Source organism: Athene cunicularia (assembly GCF_003259725.1).
Source record: "Athene cunicularia isolate RWA chromosome 24 unlocalized genomic scaffold, athCun1 chr24_part1, whole genome shotgun sequence".
NCBI classification, from domain to species: domain Eukaryota; kingdom Metazoa; phylum Chordata; class Aves; order Strigiformes; family Strigidae; genus Athene; species Athene cunicularia.
Genome location: NW_020799132.1, coordinates 3,791,473 through 3,818,057, shown reverse-complemented (window position 1 = coordinate 3,818,057; position 26,585 = coordinate 3,791,473). Strand labels below are relative to the sequence as shown.

The 26,585-nt window shown below is 44.0% G+C and overlaps 1 protein-coding gene across 14 annotated transcripts in view; it reads left to right on the top strand.

Annotated features, from left to right (window-relative positions):
• The first annotated feature begins 3,701 nt into the window (after nt 1-3,701).
• Nucleotides 3,702-26,585, top strand: part of LOC113488471 (GRAM domain-containing protein 1B) — a 93,762-nt gene continuing 70,878 nt past the window's right edge. For 11 of the 14 annotated variants that reach the window (XM_026863632.1, XM_026863630.1, XM_026863629.1 and 8 more), the window contains exons 1-2: nt 4,221-4,597; nt 16,807-16,884. In XM_026863632.1, the coding sequence (XP_026719433.1) occupies nt 4,236-4,597; nt 16,807-16,884 (440 nt within the window). In that variant the 5' untranslated portion in view covers nt 4,221-4,235. Of the gene's footprint in view, nt 4,598-16,806; nt 16,885-26,585 lie in introns of all 14 variants that reach the window. The other 3 variants (XR_003399933.1, XR_003399932.1, XM_026863638.1) reach the window with 1 other exon arrangement.

Genomic DNA, 26,585 nt, shown 5'->3' with positions numbered 1-26,585 from the left:
GTGCTGAGCGGGGAAGAATTGGGGGATGCACTGGCCACAGGAGTGCTTCCATCTTGCTTTGTAATACACGGAGATATCGGTCTGTGGCTGGTATTTCTCACCCTGCAGCTTGTGAAATTTGTGTCATCTGTCTTGTAACACAGTCCTCGGGTTTCAGAGAAAAACACATGCAGATATCCGGTATCACATATCCAAAATAAAATAGACTGTGTATGTTCAAGCGATAGCAACTGCCGGGTGGTGGTGTGTGGTTTAAAGGGACAGATCTGTAGGGCACTAGAGTAAGTGTGGTTGGCCAATACATGCCCCTTCCATGTACCCACAAGTCGTCATATCTCAAATCGTAACAGCCCTCATCCCAATTTAATGTGCAAAGACCAAAGGATGGTTGAAGTCCTAGTGTGAAGAAGTGTTCCAGTTCCAAAGGTAACGTGGCTGTTCTTGGAGAAGGCTGTTGGAATGCGAAAGTAAATGCAAACAAACGCTTTAGTTTTTCATTTAAACTCACAAAATTACTCTAGAAATTTCAGAGAAGACACGTGCAAGTTTTGGGTTTTGAAAATCAGAGTTTTGACCTAGCAGGACTTGCTCTATGTTCTAGGCATGGCACATTTCTCATGTGGAAGCTGCCATTTTCAGCTGTGGACAGAAAGGAAAATTTTAAACATTGTTGAACTGCAGGAAAAGGGGAGTTCAGGAAGATATGGCTTGAATTTTCCCAAGTCTAAGTGCAGTAATCTCCCTGCCTGACCTGACAGAGCTTCTGTAGCCAGATGTTGTGCATCTGAGTGAATTTGTTAAACTTTTGAATAAGTTGAGTGTATAACGTGTATTGAAAAATATCCGCTTTTAATTAATACATTGTGTTCTTACTATGTACTCTCAGTGCAATCTCCTACTCTGCATTTATCTACCAGGGATGATATTTTGCTGTCCCTTAAGCATGTGGCAAAGCATTATGGAAAGGACTGCCACAGAATCTGGGCTGGCATTAGTTCATGTTCTTCATTCACAGAAGGGATTTTAAATTTTTCAGAGGATTTTTTTTTTTCTTTCATCTCTGCTTAATTCATAAATCCTTTTTTGAGGACACAGGAAAGCTCAATGTTTGAGTAGGAGAAAAGGCAGAAAGATTCTTGATCAACCTGAAGCATTGACAACTGTTTGCTGCTCTAATGAATCTGTCATTTGATGGATCATTAAACTACAGGAGTCGTCATTAAACAAGGATCTAGCAACACACGGGCTTTCATGGCAGCAGTCAAATTGTGCTGTTGTGATTTGTACAGAAATAGTGCTTTGATCATGGTTGTTATTTTCACTTTGTGGGTCAGGTGTTTGAACTGTCTCTCTTATTACACAGCTGTTCTTTTTTCTAAGAGCATCAGACAGGTGGTCAGCATCCTCTCTCCTAAATAAAAATGTGCCGAGAATGTTGGAGTGCCAGTAAGTGTTGCTTACTAATCGGTGAAGTACTTAGAATTAAAGGAGTAGTCCCTGTGTCCTAAGCGGAAGGATTCTTGTGGCACAGCCGGCGAGAATTATTTTCAGTTTGGGGGATGTGAAGAGGGTGGGAAAGGATCCCGTGTCTTGCTGAAGTGAATTCTGCTAGTGCTCAGGGAGGCTGAGGGTGAAGAAGTTATACTGGCATGGCCATGGCAACAAAAAGCGGGCTGGTGAAAGGGCCAGTTTTTCCTGGTCAAAGATGGTGACCACCAGATGCTACTGTTGTGCAGAGCAATGCAGTCTGAGTCTCTTGTTGATTAATTGGATAATATCTGTGGGGGTTTCAAGGGCTTACACTGCCCGCTGTGCTCTTCAGTAATAAAGCAAGCACGCAAAAGCGCAAACTTTGACCTTTCTTATTTGCATTTATTTCGGCAATTCAATGAGAAGCTTGCGTGGTTGATAGAAGATTCCCTGGGAGATCAAGCCCATTAATACATGGAGCAAAACTTTATGATAGTCACCAAAGGGCTATCCCTTACTCCAGAGGTGCACATACTCACTCTTGGTTAAAATTTAGGAATGATGTTGTGGGATTTTGATTTCTGGATGCCATGGGAAGAAGAGGGAAGTTAAGATTACTGGCTACCTGTTAACACAGAAATTCATGTACAGGTGGTGTCTGAATGTGTGGTGACATGATGGAAACGATGGCAACAGGCAGCTGAAGTACTCAGGTTCAGGTTTCTCCATATTACGGAGGAGGAAAAAACGTTATTGGCCCTCAAGAGGTGGAGAGGCTGCTCACCTACTTGTGCAAGTCTTCAAATATGGTATATTGTTTTTTTGTCTAATTTGTATATTTTCGTTTCTTGGACTTGAAAAAAAAACTTTAGTGGGTGTTTGTAGACTGTGTTCTGACTGTGTGCACGCCTGATGTGTAGACATCAAGGTGACAGGTGCTCCATAAAGTGAAGAATTGCTCAAGCTAATAATTTATGGGATGAGCAGAGCAAAAAGGACGGTACAACGAAGCAGAAAATAGCAACTGAGGATTAAGAAAACCCCCCCAAATTACTGAAACATTTTTCTTCTTGTTCCTGCTGTTACAAATCTTAATTTTGTGACATGTTTACCTGTCCTAGATGGCAGTGCTTGATGTTACAAGTTCTTGAAGCTTATTTTTGAACACAGCTGAGGCAGTTCATGCAAGAAAAACTATTTAAATTTGGGTTAACAAATATTTTCTAACCTGAAATGAGTCTTTTCAAAGGTTCAGGCTGTTGAACAATGAAAACTAAAGCTGTGCCAGGTTGATTTAGAGATTGTTTTTCTGATCGCACACTTGAAATTCCTACAGCTTGAATTTTATAGTCACTCCCTTAGAAAATTTAAGTTCTATGTCACTTGAAAGTACAAGCTGCATTTGGTGACATCCAGGGGATCCTGATGGAGAATCTGTTACAGTTCGTTTTGCCTGATTTGGTGTCATTACCGGAATCCTGCAAGGCTTGTCCTGAGGCTGTTCTTCCTCCCAGTGCTTGGCCTTTGGTTAGACCTTCTTCAGTGTACTAAAATCCCTGGGAACCCTCCACAGTGTGTGTATTCCTTCTGGTCTGAAACCTGTTCTGCACGTCTAATTGTCTTTATGTGGTGTCTTTGTCGGTTCCTGGACCTGAGCCCATCCATCACCCACTGTCATTTTGGAAGCAGCGTTGCCCTCCGAGAACTATTTTATCAGCTTTCGCTCACGTGAACCTGAGCTAAAAAAAAAAAAAAAAAAAAAAAGACAAAACCCCAACAACCAGCTTCCCAGTTCTGGTGCCTGCTTCTGCCTTTTTAGCTGTTCCTCAATCTTTCTCCTTCTTTACCTTCTCTGTGAGCAGTCAATGGGGGGGAAAAAAAAAAACAAACAAAACCAAACCCTAGTCGTGGAAAAAGGCTGAAAGTCCGAGTTTGCTCCCTCGCTCGCTGCCCCCCTCCTTCCACGGGGTGGGCTGAGCGAGCAGGAAGGTGGGACAAGGGGAAAGCCTGCAGAAAGCTGTTCCCCCTTCTCCCCCTTCCTCGCTGGGCTGATTTGTAGCAGCAGCAGCAGCACACTGGGTAACACGAACCCTGCCTCCTGGGATTCAGAGTGCAGTTACACTTGCAACAGCTGCCTGCGTACGTCTCACCGGTACAGAAACAGCACATGCTGCTCCTCCTACTCTTTCGCCTGATTTTATCTAGTATTGTGCTTCCCTCCCTCCCTTTGTTTCTCTTTGACCTCCTCACAGCTCCAAGCCGCTCCACTCCATACTTGCTTCGTCTCTGGAGAAGACCACAGCTGGTTCCCTAGCACAGACCCAGGAGATTTGCTTTCCTGAGCCAACACTAAGCAAAAGGACAAGGCAAAAGGGAGGTGGTGGTGGTGGGGGGGGGGAAGCCGAAAGTGAGCCCAGCCCCTGCTGGCACCCGTGTCTCGGTGCTGAACCTCCTGCTTTGAGAGCCACCAGGCAGGGGAGGGACTTTGTTTTGTAGAGAGGAGGAGGAGGAGGAGAAAAAACTCGAAACTGGCTTCCCCTGTGGCACGTCTGCCCTGAACATCCCCTCCCCGCCCTGCTGTTCCTTAAATGAAAGCACGTGAAGAACATGAGGTTTCCTGCTTGAGCGGGAGGGAGGGAGGGAGGGCAGTGCTGGACTGGGTGAGGGAGGGAGGGGGAAGGCAAGTTGTGGTTTTGTGGTGTGATTTACACCCAGATCAGAGCTAGTGTGCCTGGGGGTGGGAGCACAAGGAGAAAGGGCATCTGATGCCAGCTGCCAATATGACAGAAACCCTGCAGCTCCCGGCGTTGCAAGTCCCCGAGCAGCCGGTGGCGGAGGGTGGCCGTGCCTGGTCCAGCTCGTCCACCCCAACCCTGCGCAGGAAGCGCTTCAAGATGAGGCGGATGAAGAACGTGCAGGAGCAGAGCCTGGAGGCCAGCAGGTATCAGGATTCTCCTTCCTCCAGCAAGGAATACCTGCAGCTCCCATCCATTGAAATCACTCCCTCCAGTGATGAGGACACCCCCTGGTCCAACTGCTCCACACCCAGTGCCTCCCCGCGGCGCAAGCGCTTCCTTCTTCGGAAGTGGCTGCGTGTGAGAGAGAAGAAGGAGTACAGTGAGAGCAGGTAGGTGTTTTGGCCACTTCCCTTCCCCTGCTTCCCTGAGGGGCCTGTCCCCACTAGGTAGGGAGGGTCTGTGCCCCTAGAAGCCTTGGCGTGCTTCTCCCGGGGACCTGGTGCTCGTCTGTTGGCCGGATTGGGGAATGTAGTTGACCGGGCTTGCTGATGCCAGACCGAATGGCCCAGTCCTTTTGCAGGCGTGTTAGGAACACCGGCGCTGGGATCTGTCCTTGTTCGTGGCCCTCTGTGTGCCTTCTACCGGTAATACAGGCCCAGCGTATAAAGAACTTGCTGCTGAGCGAGGGAGGCTGTCCTGAAGGAACGGGTGATGAGACTTAACTCCATTAAGTCATCCTGAAGAGACCTTTGAGAGAGAGGAGGTGACCTCTTCGGGATTTCCAGGGCAGGGAGTGGTGATGTCAAACCCTTGTCGTTGGTGGGGTGGTTTTTTTGTGATGTTCATACCTACTGCTGACGCCTTCTCTGAAATCCTTTCTTCAGTTGATCCTATTTTCAGCTGATAACGGGAGAATGTGAGGGCGAGAGAAACCAAGTAGCCTTGTGGCTAGTAGGTAGGTCTCCGTGTCAAGATGTCTGGGTTCAGCTCTTGGCTGCTTTCCAGACTTGAAAGTCACTCAGTCCTTTGTCTTAAAAGAGGATAAATAATTCATAAAGACCTCCAAGAGCTTGTCAACACAGGAAAATTAATACCTGGGGAGTTATTGTGTGACGGTACAAAGCATGTACCTCATGTAACCCTCTGCAGGTGCAATCAGGGTGTGCAACATGCACTGTAGTGTACCTTTAATGGGAGAGTGGAACAATCTGCCTTTCCTGAAGGCCCAAAGTACACGAGCTGCTTTAAAAGTTTCCCTGAGAAATTAGCACATTGTAAATCCTTATACTGGCTTAGTGTGGGCCAATTTTTCTTTCATTGCTTTGCAACTCCCATGCAGCCTGTGTGTGGGTTTATGGCTGGAAGCGTGTACTACATGTCTCTCCTGCACGCCACGTACCTCAGGGACTCACTGACTGCTGGGTTGCATGTCTACAGGACAGAGCTTTTTCTTTTCCTAATACCTGCTCTGATTATGTGGTAGCTCTTCCTGCGTGAGGTCCCTTTAGCAAGGTCACTCTGTCGTGAAGTTTTGGGGAAGTTTCATCAATAAATGCATGCCATCAAGGATTTGATAATCTCTCTCCATTTGACACCGAAAAGCATCTCTTGGTTGAGAAATACTGCTGGTTTTCATTTAGCTGGGCTGATACAAGTAGTGATTCAGTTATGGCATAGAAACCAGGAACTTAATGAATAGGGCATATGCTGAAGTGTCAGAATTGTGAAGTTCGGGTCTGCAGTTCAACAGAGAGGATGGCTGCTCAGCTGAAGGATTTACAGCTTCCTACATATTCATCATTAAGACATTTCTGCCTTAACCCTGGTTATGTTTTTGAAGCTGTGACTGGAAAAAAAGCTGAAGTGGTTGATGGATTAGGTGGCATTAGCATACCAGAGCCAGCATGGCACCTCCTTTCTTCATATGTAGCAGACTCCAAGTCTATCCCCTTTGCAATGGGAAACAGGAGTTTTCCAATGGATTTTTTTTTTTTTTTCTCTTTCTAGTCCGGTGGAAAAAACCCTGTTTGCCAGTGATTTTGTGCTGAGCCTGTGGGTTTGCAGGATGCAGAGATAATCACTGGGCTTTGAAAATTTAGCAGACATGGAAACAACACAGAGAAAGAGTCTGTGGGGAGTTAGTCACAGAAAGTGATGAACTCGGGAGGATTTTGTGACAATTTTTGAAAGAGATTAGCACCTACCACTGTGGGGTAAACCTTAGTGTGCCCTGATGCTGTTGCATGTTCTAAGATAGCTGGGCAGGAGCCTGGCTTTCTGTAAAGCAGACAGATCCTGCCTGTCTGCTCTCCTCTACCTTAGACCTGGTCATCTAGAGCACTGGCTCGCTCTTGCTGCTCTTTTAGTAAGATGATGCTGTTTGTAACAGGTGCTACTACTGTCAATTTACTATTAATTTAAGGGTAACGAGGAGTTCTGTACTAGAGTAAAGGCTTGGAGCATTTTGTCCAGTGGTCTTTCCACCAAGCCCTGTCTTGGGGTTGAGCTACGGTGAGGATGGTTGAACTGTCCAGCTGGTTAACCCTAAGACTGCTGTAACAGGGGTTCCCACCATGGTCAGTGTGCCACACATCTGCCAGGAGCTCACATATGCTACTTAAGTACGCAGGTTCCCAAATTTGACCAGCTAAGGGGGGCAGCCATCAGTATGTGGTTCCCACACCTGCAAAATGAATACAGCTTGCTCCCAGTAACTCCCAGGGAAATTGTTAGCAAGCAGTTTGAAATTTTTTGGGAGTCCAGTAACCTTTACCCCTATTATGTGGCCAGATGTCTGCCTGTTATAATGGCAAGGTTTTCCCAGGAAAGCTGGCAGTTGAGAGCAAACTGTGCACCAGCTGACTTATTCCAGTGATGCATGTGTTGCTCACATGCCCCTGAGCAAGAGCAATAGCTCTGTGACCATTAGCATACAGTAAGCATCCAAGTGAATAAATAAATGCTTTTAGGACTCGAAATGCTGTCTGTAATGCTCCAGGTCTGATGAAGGCTGGCTGCTTTTTTATCCGGAAACGCCAGCCTACAAAATGTTCTCTATCACTCGTTAGTTTTTTACAGCCTGGATAATTTTAAGGTTTGTTTACCTGCTGGTTCTCTAAAAGCTGTTAAGTGGCTGATAGTGAAAGCAGAGGAGAGACTGTTTATTTCTTGCATTAAACAGCAGAGATGGTAAGAGCCTGGCTTGCCTGTGACATGGTTTTGTTCAAGGTGGAAGCCATTTCTCGGGGGCAGGAGTTTCCTTGTACGCAATCCTCATGATCCAAACCACAAGTTTGGTGCTCTGGGAGCCTATACAGATGATAAGTAGAATGATTTTTTTTTTTTTTTTTGTAAGGGATGCAGGTAGATTCTTACCTATACTCCTCATCCATCACATGCTACCCAGGTAATGATGGAAGTTATTTACCTGCCTACAACTTCATGAAGCATGAACCCTGTGCCCAAGTTTTTTATTAAGGCGTGATGATGTTTCCTTCCTCACAGACTAATAGATGCAATCTGTTAGCATTTTGCTATGCATGTAACGAGCATGCATTATTGATGTAGGGATGTGAGAGTGTTATCTGCTTTAATTTATTATTTACTTCTTAAAGCCACCCTTGCTAGTCGTCTCTGGAACTGCAAGTGATTCTTGATGTGTGAGGCAAGAACTGCTGCGAGGGTGAATCACTCGGGCTTAAAGGCTTGCTCTACGTTAGCCCTAAGGTCAGTGCTGGAATGACATCCCATGCTTCTGTCTTCCCGCTGGTAGAAGCTGAGAGTAGGCAGGTGGGCTCTGCAGTGACACTGCCTGGCTTAGGCTCCTGTGAGTGCTCAGCAACAGGACATATGTAAAAGGTGAAGTGTGTAAAGTCTTTCCTTCTTGAACAGTTTCCTGTAAGTCGGTTCCTGCTGGTCAAAGATCAGGCCAGCGGTAATCCGAATGTGCTCCCCTGCCTTGGGAAGGAATAAGCCAGAATGCCGAGGACAGTAAAAGGTTGGAATCATCTCCCATTTGTTGTTCTTCCCTGCTGAATTTCTTCTTGCAGGAGGTCCTGGAAAAGGTGGTGTGCTGATGCCTGCAGTCCTTTCCCAGAGCTTTCTTTCCCTTGAGCTCTCCAAGATCACCCAGTTTGTCTTCTGTTTATGCTTGGCTTACAGATAAATCTGTCTGTTCTGTTGCAGCACTCAGACTTCTTAACGAAACGCAGAACAATGCTCCAAAGAATGTAAAACTTGATGTGGATTTAGTTGGATCAGTGAGAAATAGATTGTGCCGGATCTTTTGACATTTTAAAGGTGAAGGTACTCAAGTTTGGTTTTTCTGCTGGAAACTGACACTTAAGCTGTTAAAAAATAAGTATATTATTAGAAGCATTCCATCTCCTCTTAGAAAAGGATATATGCTTAGGAGATGGAGGTGGCTTGAGCTGCCGGATACACAACCACAGAAGTTTTTGAGACTAAGTCCTCATAGCTTATCTGATAGTATGATGAACAAATGACACATTAGGAGAATCTTTAGCACTGCTCAGCAATGCTCTCTGTGCTGCTTCTGTTCACATTCTGCGGCAGAAAGAGGTAAAATTTCTGTTTTCTTTTTCCTTAAGAAAAGGGTTCACTTGAAATCTCCTGGTCCCCCTGGTGAGACACATCAGTTACCAGTGGACTGCTGATTTGCTGGAACTTGTGCTAAAAATATTATTTACAAATAAGTGTGCTAGGTAATTTGAACTCTATGAGAAAAATACATGAACCTTTAGTTTCTAGTAGTTCACGATGCTTTTGCTTTCTTTAACAAAATTAAAAATCACTCTGAATGTTTCTGGGAATAAATAAAAGCTTGGTTCACCTCTCTTCCTTCCACAGCTAGGAAGAAATGTTGTGGCATTCTTTAGAGGAAAAAGTTCTTGTGAAGGCCTGAGACAATGATGTGGTTTTTCTCCCATAAATAACTGCTAAATAATAAAAAAAAAAACCAAACAACAAAAACTCCAATGAACAACAACACACAAAAAAACCACCCAACCCAGAATGCTACAGGAGTAAAGGCTGTAGAGCCTCTCACATTATGGAACTGCAATCCAAGACAACTCCTGTCTGCAGATACTATTAGTAGCAGTATTTACTAACTGTGAAAAAACACTTGATTAAGAGAAAACTATTAAAACCCTGTGCTGCTTGTGATTACAGAAAGGACTGGAAGGACGCATCTCTTCTTAATCTTTTAAACTATATTTAAAGCTTTGATTTCTGGAGAAAATTAATGTGAGTGACAATCCTGTAAATTGAATTTGCTACTCGATGCCGTAGTTGGTTATTTAGCTGGTATCTGTACGCTTGTGCATCTTTCAAAGCAAAACCGGGGAAGCGATAGTTACGTGGATCTGTCATGAGCAGCCCATCTTCTCTCCTGTTGGTAGCTTTATAAAGTCTGTAAGCGCAAACTTCCATTAGCTGATAATCTCTTCTAATCTGAAATGTGAGAGCGCATGAATGATGGTGTAGTAGCAAGTAAATTACAGTTACGGAATCTCTTTCCTTTTTGAACCCGCAAGTTCCAATGAGATCTAATTTGTGCTTCCATTGAACGGAATTTAAAAAAAAAAAAAATTGATGCGTGCATATCTCTTATGAAGAGCACGGATCTACTGCTCATTGCAACTGCAGGTTTTTTGTCATTTGTTTATGATAGTGTGTGCCAAGTGGCTGTGAGTCCCGTGAGCTCTGTTGTGGTGGTTTTTATTTTTTTGTTGTTTTTTTTTTTTTTTTTTTACTGAATTTAATTGCCTTTTTGCAGTAGTTAGTGTGTGTGGGTTTTAGTTTGTTTTGTTTTGTTTTTTTTTTTTTTAAATATTTGCCTTTCATCATTTGTGTGGTTTAGGATGACCAGTCACACAAGAATATCAGAAGTGTCTGATTTACAAACAGCCTGGAACTTAAATGCTGTTGATCTTATCCAGTCAGCAAATATTTACCATTGGACTGAATTTGATGTCTTAGGCAGCACTGTCTGTCAATGGTATTTCACAATTAATCATAGTGTTCATTACCACAGTTGTTTTCCACTGGATTGTGTTTTGGAATACAAAATGTTGTTCACTCTTGAATATGATGTTGATGAAAGGGCTTGTCTTGACAGCTGTGGAGTTTTCATTTGTGAAACAAATGCAGTGAGAGGAGAAAACTTGCCCATCCTACCCCTTGTAACCCTTTCCAGCAGGGAGGGATGACTCTACTACACATTTAAACTCTGTCTCTCCGTCTCGGGTTGTGACTGCAAAGGACACAATTAGTGCTAATTATGATGATGGTCTGTATGATATATGCAACTGTCCCTTATCTTTTTTTTTTTTGTTATCATTACTAATAGGTTTAGACTGTGTACATTGCTTTGCATCCCCCCATCCAGGAAACAGAGTTATTAGAAGATAAGATGGTCTGGAGTAAAGTGTCCCTTTGGTTTTGGGGAATGCTAGCAGTACGTTAGGCTCCAGGTAGTGCGTATTTTAAGTTTAGGTTAAAAAGACACTTGAAATTGCACCTTCCAGCTCTGCCTTCCATTTGTGGCCCTGATTGACTGCATGAGCTTGGGTACAAATTTTCCTCTTGCCTCTGCATATCCCCATTTCTACTTCAGTGAAATGTGCACAGAGGCAGGGTGCTTGCCACCTATTTCTTGGAGGGAAAAAAAACCAACCCAAACAACCCCAAACCTCCTTCAGAGTCAGTCCTGAGATGGAGTAGGGCTGTATAAGCAGAAAGGCTGCTGCGATTCTTAGATGTTGTGGTACCTGCCTCCCATAGGACTCGGTATCAGTTCAGCAATTAGAGTTCGCTGAACATAAATCTTCCTTAACTTTTTCAATAAAGCCTTGACGTTAGCTCGCTGCCTTCAGTGTTAAGGATATGTTTCCCCTGACAACTTTACACTTGTATGCTGAGAGTGTGAACTTGCAGCACTTGCGGGAGAGCCGTATTACTGAAGGTGCTTTGGATTTTAACTCCTAGATAAAGCTTTGGGTCTACCAAAGGACAGCCCTTCTTGATGAGGGAGACTGATGCCCCCTGGAACTTAGGTCAGAGACTTCTCGTTCATGTCCCTTATCCTTCATTCTCCTTCCCCTCCACCTGACAGTTCCTTGACATTTCTAATGGCAGTCATTTATGTATCCCTGCAACCATAGTAACACTGTGCTTTTGATGACAGGAATTTAATTTGACAAGGATGATGAGGTGCTGTTAGGCAGCTGGGACCGGGAGGTTTGCTTCTGCTGTTTCATGAGAGATAGGAGGGGGGCTACGTTCTGGGAAGGGTGAGTAGAGCAAGAGGGTTGAAAGACAAAATTGCTGTTTAGTCTGACAAGCTCCTAAAGCCCTTGTGGGAAAACGTTCAGAGGGACCTTTTCTTCTGACACACCTGAGGCTTGAAATTCAATCTAGTTTTATTCTACTCTGTTGATGTTGCCAAGCAAAGACGAGCAAGAACACTTAGCAGAAGAGTTTTCAAATTAAGATTTTGCACATCATGGAATTCACTGTCTAAAATATTCCATTTTCATTACAAATACTTCGAATTAAGTTCTGGCTGCCGAAAATACAACAACAATTATAAAAATACCATTTCAAAAGCATGATGTGTTCAGTTCCTTTGCCAGCTTGGAAGTAACCATAACTCCGGATATTGGCGTTCCTTGTCTTTTTCTGGTGGCAGTTCTTCAGACATCCTGGTGATGTTTGTGATCTATTTTAAGGCAGGTAGATTGAAGTCTTTGTGCTTGTAGCTGCGAGGATGAAAAGAACCCTGCAGTTGTTCAAACAGCCAGAAAGCTTTGTCAAGTTTAACAGAAACCTTGATGCAATTTAATTGTTGCACTGGTTATAATCTGCATATCTTTTAGTTAGTTTCCAAATCTGCGTTGATCAAAATACGCGTGTCTTGTGAGCGTTCATAAACAGTAGCTTTTAGTTCCAAAAACTCTTGCCACAGTTGCTGGAAGCAATTGTAGAATATACGTATACCTGACTGTCAGTTGTCTATTATTTTTTTAAGTAAAGCTTAATAATGAACCCAAACCCTTCTGAATATGAGGGTTAATTAAAATTAATACAAAATATTCACCTCAGTTCAGACTTGAAAATTTTACTAATAGCTGTGGATAACAATACCCTTCTGAAGGCCACGGAATTTTATGAATAATTAACTGATTCTGTCTTCCAGACATTTCTTTCCCATTTTGTTGCTTGCTCCATTCATCCAGTGCTGTTGAAAAGAATTCCTCTGAATAAAAATCTGCCAAACACACCTGCACGTATAAAAGTGTGGTGGGTTTATCACCCACATCTTGAGGGGATAGAAATCCTGGAAGACTCCTGCTGTGAAAATACTGACCTGAGTGTCTGAACTTTGTGAAATCTGGACAAATGCCCTCTCTATTAGAAGACTTGCTTAGCTTCAACAGCCTATTCATGCATAAAATAAGTGATCTTAGCCCTGCCTTATAAATCAGAGACTGAAATCTCAGAATAAAATGAGACATTAAAAAAAGTAGAAGGGTAGGAGTAATACAAAATCTACTTTATAGCTCATAACTTTCCAAGACCGAGTGTGAGAGGAATCTTTAAATATTTAAGACAAAAAAAAGCAAATTTTGCACTTTTTAGTACCCGCAGTCTGCTTACATTCACTTCTGGCAAGATTTGGAAAAGATGATTATTCTGTGTAAGCGCCTTGCATGTTCATCTAAGTATATGTGTGTACATAGGTCACAAATTCAATAAAAATTAAGACTTAAATTACAGATAGTAGTAAAGAAAGGTAACAACACGATTCTCAGGAACGTATTTCTTCTATAGAACGGTGGTTGGGTGTTCTGATGCGTTGGGAAGACGAACTGGCAACTGAGCTGATATTGTTAAGAAAGTCAGAAATAGAACATTGAATACAAATTTGATTTTGAAGACGTTTGAGGATCTGTTTTTCTTCATACACCTACCAAGACATACTGTTGCTCAAACAATGTAGAGCTTCTTCCACTGCAAAATTTACTCTTTATTTTTTCTTCAGTATACTGAAGTCTTGCGAATAGTGCAGAATTGATTTTTTATTTCTTTTTGAAGTTTCCAGATACAAACTGAGGTGTGCGTGATCAGAAAACCTAGTTTTCAGTCAGAAAAATGTTCCTTTTGTACTTGGGGTGCCTGGGTAAATTGCTTGGGAGCAGTGACGTGGAGGAGCAGTGGAAGAAGGCTCTTCAAAGATTTAATCGTTAAAAGGCATGGTTAATCTGTATTTAACCTCTTCTTCAGTTCCTAAAGTACTGAGTAATGTTATGAGTCTGAATGTTTGCATGAGAATTGAGGAAAAAACGCAGGGTGTAAGTCTTAAAGTAATTTTTAGATTCTTGGAAATAAAAGAAAGGGGCACATTGGGTCTGTGTACCCCAAGTTTTAAGCTTTGTCCAAATTCAGGTTTATCATTGCTGAGCTTTTGGGATGAGATCAGCTTGTTTTGATGATTTCCTGAGCTTTTTTTTTCCCAGCTTTTGGCCTTCTCTGTAGATACAAAACTGACCTGACAATCTAAAAGCTTCCCCCCAGATTACTCTTCAGTACAAATCCTACCTTTCTTATCTCCTCATGATCTCTCCAGTACCACCACAGTAGCTTGTTGTTCCACCATCTCAAAGGAACACTGTCATATTAAAAGGAGATCAACTTAAAATGGACTCAAAAGCATAATAAACCAGTAGGCTCTGCACTTCAAATGCTCTGTTTAGACAGTGCAGCTGTTAAATTCTTTATGCTCAGAATGTTGAAATTATTTGCAAAAGCTTGAGCTTTTCACAAAGACAAGCCCCTAGGCAAAACCCCTGGTTTAGTGAAATACAGCTCCTGTTGAATACCGCCAGAAAGACACTGGATAAAAACTAATTTCTGTCTCTTGCTCTGAGTTTATTTCATTGCTTGTAACTCCGCGTTCCCTAGTGACAAGGCGGTAAGGTGCTGTGTTGCAGTGTGTTGCAATATCTGGATTCCATTAAACTTTAAACCTTGATTTGAAGGACTTTCTGAGCGAGAAATTTAATGATGGGTGGGTTAGCACGGGAAGGTCTAAGGTTCATCTTCTGTAGCTGTCCGAAAGTAAATTTTTACATGGGATTACCAGAATTGCAGGGGTTATTGTTGGGCTGTGATACATTGTGAATTCTCCTTTGGTAAGTTCAGTTCTATCTGCTTGATCTGAAAGAAATGGCAAAGTTTTTTTGGGGGGGTGTTTTATGAAGAAACAAGTGGTTGTAGAAATAGTCCCTGCCATGCTTTCTCATATCAAAAGGATGATCATTCCTTTGAATTAGGAGGGAAAGGGTGGTTCCTTTTGCGCTCTTTCCAAACCAGTTCACTGGGCCATAATTAAACTCAGAGGACGGATGTTTCTTTGTTTTTTTGGGGGTATATTGTTCCTATCCAGCTGTTGATTTGGAGCTTGAAGCTAATGTAGAATTCTTACTCTCTGATTGTACTCTCTACATCGAGATGCTTATGAATGACTAAGTATGTGGGTGTGGGGAGCAGAAAATTAAATCTGTCCCCTTGCTGAGAGGCTTGTGCAAAAATGTTTACCTGTCTTGGGCTCTGATGGCAAAACTATATACTGTGCAAGGGGGAAACAAGCAAAGTGTGCTCTGGGATTGTGTGGATATGCCCACACAAGATGCATGCCTGTGACTTCCATCCAGTGTGCATAAATTAAATCTGTAGCTGAAATTCATGAATATTGCATGAGTCTTGTGGGTTGGTATGTCCAACCTCAAAGGATAAGTTCTATATTTGTTGGAGGTTTTCATTAATACCGATCACTAACTGCTTTCTTCGGAAAGCTTCAGCCTCTCTCCTTGATGTTAACAGTAAGGAACAGTTTTCTGCCTCGTGTTCTGAACAGAGCAAAAAGAGTGGATGGTGCCAGGTGTGTGATGACTCTCAAATGCTAAGCGGGTCCCCCAGACAGCTTTTGTTTTTCCAAAAAGGTCATGTTCAGTAAGATGGAGTCTTGATCTCACAGAAGCAGCTGGTCAAAATCAAGGTGGTTGATGAAAGTAGTAGATGAAAGACTCATTGGCTTTTTTGTTTGCAGAGGAAACTTCAAACCTCTTTGGCAAGAACACTTATCTCAAGGGGGAAGAGAAAGTACTCCCTCCCCCCATTATTATTATTTATTTTTAAGAACAAAAAGAAGAATGGTTATGTTGAAGGATTTTCTTACTCCTTGAAAGCAGGAAGACAAGATTATAGATAAATTCATAAACTTTTTCAAGTACTTCCTCTGCTAATAGACTGTAGAGTAATACTTTTCTTTGCATGGGACTTAAGTTCTTCAAGTCAATAGACTAGTTACCTTTCTTGAGTTGTAAAGCTGTATGTATAGGTAAGAATAGCTATAATTTCTTTATGCAAACAGAGTACATCTAGAGAGGAGAAAAAATATTTCTGTTCGTGTTCGGTTGAGAAATTCAAGAGGGAGAGAGTATTGCTGAAATGGAAAGAGAAGTTACAGAATGCTTTTTGAACAGCAGAAGCAACTGTTTTCCTATAGTGGCTAAAAAGGTCCAGGCCAGGTAAAAAACAAAAAAAACAAAAAAACAAACCAAAACCTGGTAGACTGCATGAAAGAATCCTGTTGCAACGTTTGGCTACTGTGGTTTTTCCCCCCAAAACAGATGTTACTGGCTGAGTAGTATTCCTCTTTGGAATCGAAGTGTGCAATTGGTCTTTTTTGATCCTGTATTCTTATTTCTGTGCCTTGGGCGATGTGACGTGCCAATCTGTGTGCAGTGCAGTAGAAGCTGCGACTGCAAGCATGTGTGTGTACACCTGAACTGGTTTTATTTGAACGCTTTATCCTACCAACAGTGAAGCCACGGGATTTTTTAGCACTGCCGGTGTCCCAGGTGTGAGACCGAGCCGTCGTGCTAAAGCCGGCGTTGCCATGACTCCCCAGGCAGTGGTACCCGGTCGGAGCAGATTAAAGCTAGCCTAGCATCATCCGCTCCTCCGGCAGCAGTCTTACCTGAAGGCAGAATTACATCGATCTACTAGGTTTCGCAAAGAAATGAAGCTGTAGAAATGAGAAGCAGGAACCCTGATGAGTCCCTGGAGCAGGTGGAGGCTGCTAGAAGGTAGTAAAGGCAAACTCCATACGATGGATGGACGGGGGACGGGGAAGAGGGGGAATCGCCCCCCCAAACACTCATTTAAAGGGGGAGAGTGACATCTTGTGGGCTCAGCGTGCAACTCTCCACCAGAAATGTAGTGTTGGCCACTTCATCGTTAGTTTAAGAGTTCGGTTGAACTGCTGTTTAGGCAATGTGCCAGGTCACTTCGGTATGTTGCAAAGTTCTTAGGAAAGTGTCACTAAGGTTAAGAGGCTTCAAACCTGTCATGCCTGCTGTGAATCGGGTGTTAACTTCCTTCTGTTTTTCCTTTGCACCCCCAAATACGAAGTGTGAACCTCACGTTGTTCTGTCTTTAAACCAGGGTCTTTCATAGGGGCTTATGCAAATCTCTCTAATTACTTCTGTTTTCTTGTCCGGTGTTCCAGCAGCCAGCAGAGCAGCCAGCAGAGCAGTCATGATGATGACTCCTCCCGATTCCTGAGCCCTCGTGTGCGTGAGGACAGGTAAGTCTGCAGCTGACCTGGAGGAGTGCCTAGAATCACTCAGTGACCTTACATTGGCTGGCCTGGTTGGGGTCCTTATTTTTCTGTTTTTCTCGGAGTTGTTAAACGTGATTTACCTTGGTCTTATCAATGTCTAAAAGGATGTGCTTTTCATCTCCTTAAAAGTAGACCCTGTGGGACAAATGAATCCAACTTCTGAAGTAACCTGCGTTTTCTTTTGAGACGTTCCCCAGAACTGTAGCTGGCATAGACAGCATCATCAGGCTTGCTGTCTACTGATGATTAGCAGCTCTGATGCTTAAAAACGCACGAATGAGACTTTCTATGTGGTTCTTGCCCTCAGCAAAGACAATATTGTGCTTGGCTTTTGTATTTCACTTCTGATGTGCTGTGACAGTCCCGAGGTATCTAGGTCTCGTGTAGCAGCAGAGTGAGAACTGCTGTGTGAAGTTCCAGAAGCGACTTAAGTTTCTTGTACTTGGGGTTGATTAATAACGGATTCAAATTGCAGCATTGGCACAAAAGCTGTTGAAAAATGAATGCTTATTTTTGTCCGTGATTTATTATTGTTGCATTGCTCAGAGCCATGTGATTAAGAGTTTTGCTGGATCTTGTAGTTCATCTCTTGAGTCTGAATCTGCTTCATTTTCTGCTGTGCGTGAACTACTGCGCTACTACCACCTTTCTATCCCAGGCCGACTTCAGCGGGTTTGTTTCCCTACTAACATCCTTGTGCTACATCTGGGCTTTGGTTTCTGAAATTCCCTTTACTTTGTTGTTGCATTGCACAGTGGAGTTACGTTGCATCTTACTACCTGATCCTGTGACTAGGGGTAGTAGTGAGCCCACAGGAGGGCGTATGCTGAATTTGGGAACTGCTTCCTCTGCGCTCCTGTGTTGAGGATTACAAGAAGCATCTCAATGTGGTGTCTTCTACTCGGCATGTTTGTATCAGGGCGTGGTCCCTCAGGGCATTGTTTCACTCTGTTGTTTTACATAAGCTGTCTCTGAGGTCAAAGGGCTTTCTTACTAACTGTGTAGTAGGGCAAATGCCTACTGAAATCAGATTCCCTGCTATGATGTTGAAGGCTAATGGACTGAGTAAGAACTGAGTAGCAGCTGAGTAGGCATCTGAGGAATTGACTCACTTGAGAGAACATCCTGACCCTGGAGGAGCTACCTAACATCCCAGGAGAGTTTGGCTCAGAAATAGCAGTTGGTAGTTGTAGCAGCTAACCTTTTCCTCCATCCGTTTCCCTCCAATTATGAGTGTCTCTGGTGCTGCGGAGCCTAGTGCCATTGACTAGTGGGGAATGGTGTTTGCAACAAGGAAATAAAGAATCTGATGGCAAGATAGATGGGTGCTTAGGTCATACCTGGGCTTCCTCTGTGCAATGCATGCTGTTACACCACCTGATCTGGGATTTTGTAGGTTAAACGGGGATAGGCTTCGTTAATACTCAGATGGAGGATTTGAGCAGAGCAAGAAGTGGGGATCGTTTGCAAGTGCTGCCTGTTTCGGATACAGACTAAACTGGAACCTTTGTGCTGGTGCTAGAGTATCTTTCTGGCTGGAAGGGACATGTTTTAGGTGCAACACAATCCGATCTCAGACCTATTTATGCAAAGCCAGGGTGGTGTTGAGCCTGCTGACCTCTCTTATGGGAGACCTCCAACATTCCTGCTGCCTAGATTTAATTACAAGTCATTTCCGTTTTATGGGGGATCCTGATCCTAAAACGAGCCACACAAGTGCTAGGAAATTGCCTTTGCCACTGTTTTTTCTTTCACCTTTGCTAAGGTAATTGCATCAAGTTCCACTGGTATAGTCTTCCTTTAGATGACTGGCGGCACAATTGTGCTCATGAAACTTAACCAAAAAATAACTCAAACACATATTGAGTCTCACGTAAGGTGTGAAGCTGGACATGAATTAGTGTCAAGGCTAACGAAACCTCTGAGAGCTTGCTATTTACTATTCCTGTTAATGAAGCTGAAGGCTGTCTCCGAGCTGTCTTGAATCCGCTCGACTCTTGAAAACTGAATGAGGAGGATCAGTTTTACTGCTCTTGTGATGGCATTTTCGACCACTAACAAGAGTCCTCCACCTGCAGGTTTGGAGCTCTGCTTCCGTTAGAGCTACAGGCAGCTCTTTTCACTTCAACTGACTGTTGTACAGCAGCTCTTAACCCCCCCACAAGCCAAACAAAACCACAACCACCCAGGGTTTCAGCAGTCCCTGTAAGTTGTGAGAAAAGCTGAGCAGAGCAGGGCAGAAGAGGGCAGAGCAAGAAACCATGTGGTATGTACCGAAAGGTGCACCTGCTCTTGGCATGCTGCCTCTGATATCACGGGCAGAAGGAGCCTGTGCTGCTCTTGAAGGATTAGAGCAGAGAGCAAGCGAGGATCTGCACCATTCTCAGAGCATCTGGGAAAGTGCTGAAAGAAGCTACCCCAGCCAAAAGTAAAGGGATGCTGCGTTGCTAGGTTGACTCTGGGATAAAAAAAAAACCAGAGGAATACATAGCTGAAGAAGGCTGAAATCTGGACTAAGCATAGCCAAGATCTTAACTGCATGCCTGCTCTTCCTGTAAAAGATGGTACCAGAGGGTGCTGCGAGTGGAGTTAATTTCTCCGTGACAGACTTCCAAGGACTGTACTCCAACCCTCGGGTCTTTCCAGAGAAGACTGAGAATTTTGTCCTGCTGCCGGCACATGCATTTGGTGCTCCGTAGCAATTCTTTTTTTTGAGGTGTGAGCACTGCTGTTGGCTTGTGCCTTGTGAAGTACTGCCATGGTGCAGAACCCGTACCCTGAAAAGGTGTCCTGCGGCACAGCAGTGAGGCAGGTCTGCCATCTGCGCGTGTCTTCTCTGAGGAAGAAGCTTTCCTTCCGCAGAGTCGTGTAAGTTGTCATGTGTCTGTCATGCCTGGCTTATGCTGAGAGGGAGTCTATACAGATCTGATTTTGTCTTGGGGTAGCTATGTGCTTTACAGATATTTTTAGAGCCACGGAAAGGAGAAGTTAGTGGGGTGGGCTAGGAAGAGTCAGGTTTATGCACTTAGGGCTTAGTTCCTTGCTCTCTGGTTGCCTGGGTGAGTTTGAGCTATTTAAGAAATAAGAATTTCTTTTTTTACTCCCCAAGAAAGTAGAGGGGGTGGATTAAGTCTGAGTTGCTCAGATACTGAAGGCACCACAACTGTGTAAGTACAAAGATAGGCAGAGCTTAGTTTCCGAGTGTTCAAGTAACTGCTCACAGTAGCAGTTTATCTTAAAGTAATTAAGAGGGTGAGTAAGGTTGGGATGGAGACAGACTCGGGTGAGATGTGTGCACACAACAACCTCCAGAATCACTATAACGAGGCAAGGTTATGTATGAATTACCTTGAGCTTTCATCTAGATTAAGTCCAAGTTCATGAGCTTGCCTTCTGCTTTATCTGAGGACTTATTCTTTGTTCTGACACGGAGGCACCCATCAGGTTTAGGATGCAGACTATGTTTTAATTAAAAGTTAAGCTACTGAACTAGAGGAGAAATCAGTCCTTAGACTTGTGCTGAGTCTAAGGAGGAGTCAAACTGTTAGAGGGGGAAGCATGGAAAGTACAAGAATAGAAAGCAATAAGCTACAGGGAAATGAGGGGAGAGAATTGAGTGGCAGTTAACAAGAGGTCATATAAAAATTATTTACATTAAAAGCTAAATGTAAATAAAAATTATTTACATTAGAGATCATATCAAAATGGAGGAAATGGGAAGAGCAATTAATTTTAAGATACCTGAGTTTGTCCTGTATCTTGGCTGAAGCTTACTTAGTCCCTTACGCTGGGCAGTACCTTATTTGGCTAGTTCCAGGGCTGCAGGGCTGCTTTGTCCTTTGTGTAGGCTAGTAAGGGTTTCCCAAATAAGAGATCACCACTCACAATAGAGAGCTTGCAAGGAAATTAAGGAACAGCTTAAGATACAGATAAGTCTTAAGAAATTCTGTCGGCTGCTTGGGTTCTCAGGAACTTGTGTAAAGATCAGAAAAGAGGCCAGGCTTTGAAAACGTGCCAAAATGACATCCTTGGGGTATGTGTGAGAGGTCAGGGAAAATGCCGTACTTTATCAGTGTACCCAGGGCTTGCTTATGCGGCATCTTCCTAGCCTGTGTCCCTTTCCCCTTGGTACAAAAGTTGCCACTAACGTACTGTGCCTGTTCCTGCAAGTGGAGGCACAGCGAAGATTGCTACCTCTGCAGCTTCGGGGAGAGGGGAAGGTTTTTTCCATTGCTTGGGGCAGCTGAAGAGGTGAGAACTGAAAGTAAAACATGGCCTGTTCTTGAAAGGGGAGGGTGGGGGCTAACAGAGACCCTTGTTTGTGTGTCTGGATGTGATTCTGCAAGGGACAGAGGGCAATAGCTCACCGTGCCAGCCAGCTGCGTGGCACGGTGCAGGCCTCCTGCGTTATTCAGGAGAAAAGGAGTAAGAGTGCGTGGATGCTGTTTTAAAGGTGATGATTAAGTAGAAGCCAGTCCTAGCGTGAGTGTAAAATTTGGGAAGACTAGCTGAACTGTGCTTTCCAACAGTGCTAGCTCTAAGGGATGCCTGAATTTTGAGTCCTCGGTAGGGAGGCTTGACTACTATTATGACCCTTTGAGTAGCTTTTATCCATCACATACGGATGCCTGCTGCATCATCTTTATGGAGGTTTTCCAAAGTGGTGCTAAAGATCTTGTTGTGGAGATTTAGAGGCTAATGAGCTCTCAGAGAGTCCCAGACCAGAACCCTCATGCTTTTGCAATAACTCTACAGTGAGTTTGGATTTGGATCTAGCTCCAAACTCCAAGTCAGTTGGACTTAAATAGAAAGTTTAACCAGAATGGCACAAGTCTCATTTTGTCACATAGGAAAGGTGGTTAATATTTAGATTCAGAGCTAGTATCCTTTTTCCCTTCTTACCTTCTGGATCCTGCTGCTTCCCAAGCCCCAGCATTGATTCCTTGCTGTAGAAGATAAGAGCAGTTTAAGATCAGCTCTTCCATTTGGGTTGCCAGGTTGGCTACTGTTGGCTACTACAGCAGTTACTGTGAAAGGAAGTACCACCCGCTCTGTTCCCCATATGCCAACATTGTTTTTTTCTCTTGAAGATGGGCTGTTGTTAACTGCAGAGTATGCCTCTGTTCTGCTGTCAGTGGAGGTAAGGCTGTTCTTTTTGTAGAAAGTCACTATTGGATTTGATTCAGCAAAATTGTGCTACACTTGCAGTCTCTTCTCCTTTTATTTTAAGGAGACTGAGTTGAGAGCACTTGGAAGCAAGGGGGGGTTGTTCCTGTTGTTCTCTCCTCTGTGACTGTGAGGGCTATGGGGAGACAGATACCTCTCCTCTGTTTGTCTTGCTGGGGCCAGAGACAAGGAGGAGACCTGACAGGATTAATCAACTTTCTTGTGCCTTTTCCTGCACTCGGTGGTTGCTCAGTGCATGGGAGCCTGGAGCTTTGAAGAGTTCAGAGCAAACTTGAGAACAGGGTAATTTTATTCTATCTCTAGCAATGCAGTCAAATATCATGCTTCTGGGCATTAGCTGATTACCACTCGTGAGACAGCTGCATTGGTATCGTGGGTAGTTCTTGTGCAGACGATAAGCAGGTTGTGTGAATCCCCACCATCACTGAAAAGAAATAATTTATACAATTTGGCCCAGTCCCAAGCTGTCATGGCAAAATGATACCTTCCTATTTCCCTTCTAAAACCAGTTAGCTGAGACAGAGCTTGTAGTGTGAGACCCTCCATCCAGATCAGTGATGTAACTTTGCAGGAAAAGGCGCAATCTCATGCTAGCTGTAACAGCAGGACAAACTAGGATTTGGATCTTGCTTCACCATTTCCTGATCAGTTCTGTCTCTAGTGGACCAGTGTTAGTTAAGATTAGATAAACCCCAGTGTGCCTTGTGTATCACTGTCTGCAGGGGAGGTCTGACAGACCTCACAGGGCTGCGTCACTAGCTCGTGATGCTCAGGAACATGAGGAGGAGGTGAAGAGGCGTTGAATGTCCCTCTCTTCCCTTCTCTGAGACACTGGGCAGACTCCTTACCCTTCCTTCCTGTTCCCAGGAGCAGAAGTTTGTTGTGTAACTGCACTTCACTTGCAGACCTGATGTAACGGTCACCCCATTAGCTCTGTATCCTCTGGGAGCACTCCGATTCTCAAAATATTATGGCAGCTGTCTTGACAAGCATGTGAAGAAACAGCAGAGAAGGGGGTAGGAGGCTGGGATGGGTTATAATTAACCATCCCCTTCCGTATATCTCCAGTTCTGTACGCAAGCCTCCTTGGCCCTTGTCACAGGCTTTTTTGTGCAGTATGCTGTCAGCTGCTGAGCAGTTTGCACGGTCTCCCCTTGCAGCAAGGCATTCCCTGTGCCTCGGAGCCTTCCCTGGGTTGCTAACAGCAAGTCTGAGGGGGTGAGGCTTCCAACTGGATGCTGGAGAGCATCCTGGTACCTGCAGCTCAGTGTGAGCTAATCCAAGGTGTTTCCCTGTGGTCCTTGGACAGGGTTTCCCGCTGCAGCTAAGCTGCTCACACAAGTACCCAGGGGTTGCTAACCCACCTCTACCAACGGGCGCTGCAGTCAGGCAGTGCCTGTGGTGCAGAAAGTCTTGCGCTTCCAGCTGTGTTCTTCTGCTCGCGTCTTCTACCCAGGACTTGAAGCAGCCATTGCTGTGAGATGCCAACTGGCTGTTGAGGGCAAGGCTGGTTGTTCAGAAGACTAATTCAGATTCGTTCTGCTTGTGTTTCCTTCCGTTTTGTACCAAATGTGGGCAAGGAGGGTGTTCTGAGGGGGAAAGTGTTGGCTTTAAGCCTGTTTTAGGGCCCCTTGAGATAGTCTGAAAACAGTCTAATTGTTGACCAAATGAAGGGCAAGGTCAATAAAGACAGACAAGACTACTGTGGGCTTCTGTTTCAGCACTAAAACGTCAGTCCTACTATAAAATCGGCCACTGGAGAGTCTCAGAGAACTTAACTGATTGCAGCCTCTTGAGGCCAGAGCTAGGAGGTTTCAAAATGCAGAGAAGAGAGGGTTTTTCTGGGGAGTCTGATGATGAATTCTGTCAGCGTGTGGCCAGTTTTGTGCAGTGATGCAGGGAGTGACTGCTATTGAACCTGTATTGCGGACTTCAAATGTCTAGGCCAGAGTTTCCCCAGGTGTAGAACACATCCCTTTTGATGGGGATGCCTTTTAAAGCTGGGGGGTGGCCTGGGACACATCTAGGGGCTATAACTGTCCTTACAATTTTATTTCATGTGCCCAGACTTGAAGGGTCTGGGAATCTTAACTGCACCAGCGATCTGTCCTCTTCTTGATAACGCTTGTAGAAACAAACTGATGCTAGAAATTGGTGCAGGGTTTCCTCAAAAAAAAAAAAAACCAAACCAAAAACCGCACCATGTAGGCAGTACCTCTTTGTTTGCCTGTCAGAGAAACCCACCTTTCCTCATGCTGGGAACATTTTAACTGAGATGTCATCAGCCCAAGATGTACCTGTGAGTCACGTCGTGAATGTGGCTGCAAAGAAAAGATCTGTAAGTGTATTGTTCCTCGCTTCCATCGTACGGGGTGTGACTGATGAAGACAGTTTGGTAAAACAAAGGTGGTGATAAAATGTGATGGGACTGTGTACAGCTCTTCAGGTCTGCTTTTTCTAATCTCTTTTCCTTGTGAAGGGAAGGGGGATGTTTGGGAAACAGCTGGGCAAATGCTGAAAAAGTACATCTCAAAATAATCATTCTGGAGTTCTGTGTTTCTTTTCCAGGCTTTAACCAGGTCTCTTCGTCTTTTGCCCCTCAGATAGAATAGCTGTAAATCTAGTTTGTCATGTGTTACTGAAATCTTTTGTTAATATTATTTGCATATGGCAATGCTTAGGATCCCTTGTCGTAGTCTGGGACCTGGTGTGCTGTTGAAGTGGAAGCAAGAGGTGATCATAGTTGCACAGTACCCAAACTGTAAATCTAAGCAAACAGACGATAGGGAAGACAAATAGCATGGGAGAATGCAGCTAATAGAATTTGTTTAGCTTCTCTGTCGCCTTTGGAGCCAGAAAGCCAGTTTGAAGGGGACTTTTCCCTCTTCAGAATACTCTGGGAGGTGGAAATGAGGCTTCTGCATCCACTTAATAAAAAGCAAAGACTAAAATGTGATGCCGAATGGACATTCCAGCTGAAGAGGGGACAGCGTCTCAGCTTGTGCTACTGCTGTTGGCTATTCAAGTTACCCAATTGAGGTGCTGCTGGTGGTGTCTGTAAGGAGTACCTAGCATCTCTTTTGCCATCGTTAGTACGGGGGCTTGTAATTCCCAACAGTGGAGTGAGAAGGGTGTCTCAAGGTAGCAGCCACTTGAGCTGCTAGAGCTTTAATCTGCTTCAATTGTTAATAAGAGCTCAAAGCTTTCAAGTTTTACCTGGCAATCCTGGAGATGCTGTGAGGTCTCCTGACTTGTAGTGACTTGTTTGACATGTAGTGGACATAGAGAAGAAGATAAATGCTCAGGCGACTAGGTGAGGTGAAGTATTGCAGGGATAAGCAAGTTAAACCCCACTTGTTGAGCCAATAAATTGATAGGTGGGATGGGCATGTGTTAAAGGGCAGAAACCGAAGGTATTTTTTTTTCAGCATTTTCTTAATTCTACTACCTCAATTTTTTGAGAATCTGGGACTATAATATATGTCTACATTGGAGCTGGCCTGGTTTTCTAGCTGTTTGCTTAGGGAAGCTGAGTGTGGAGGGAGGCTGATGGTTCTGCCGAAGCTTCAGACTGCAGCTGGAGGAGAAAGTGCTGTTGACCCGTGATGCTGCCTCAGCTTCCCCTGAGACTCTGGCAGGTTCCACGACTGGTGGAAGGGGATCTGGGAATAGCTTTTTTTTTCAGCTTGAATGTGCGTGCTTCTGCCCTTACAGAGACCTTTACCGGCCCTTGTTTACAGTGCCGTCATCAGCTGTTTCCAAAAGCCAGCTGCTCCATGCAGGATACTTCTTACTTTTCTGTAAGGACAGAGAAATTCTCCCCAAAACCTAAGGGCGCTCATCTGAACTGAGAATTCAAGTTATTTTGGATTTGCTTAGTGAAACATACTCCTGCTCTAGAAGAGATCTGCTCTCTGTTGTACAGATTGCTCTCGGTGTGAGTCCCTGAACAAATCGGCTTTTTCCTAACCTTACAGTCAACACACAAACACTTTATCATGGCCTCTTCCGTGCTTTTAGAGCTATGTTTCTTTGGTGTACACAGGTCTTTGCAGTGGCTACCTTGGAAAATACGTGCATCTTTAGACTTTATAGCTGGCTGTCTAAATAGGGAAATACCAAGCATTCAAAATGAGTTGTAATACAAAATAAACAACGTGGGGTGGGGAGGAGGGGAATTACGTGGTGATGGTAAGTACGTACTTAATTCTTGCTGCATTCCATGACCATAGGAAGTAAGATGCTGTTTGGAAACGCACAAAGAATAACTACTTAATGTAAGAGGTAGTTAAATGTTACATAACCTTACAGAGTTCCCTGGAACTTTTGTATTTTACCTGTCTCTTTTGCTGTACCTTCTCTCCACCCTGAAGATTCGAACTCTGTTTAGCAGAGCGTTGGACGCAGTAAGAGCTCATCTGTATCCCTGGGAAGAAGTGTTAATTGGTTCTGATTTCTTGGTGGGAGAAGCTGTCTCT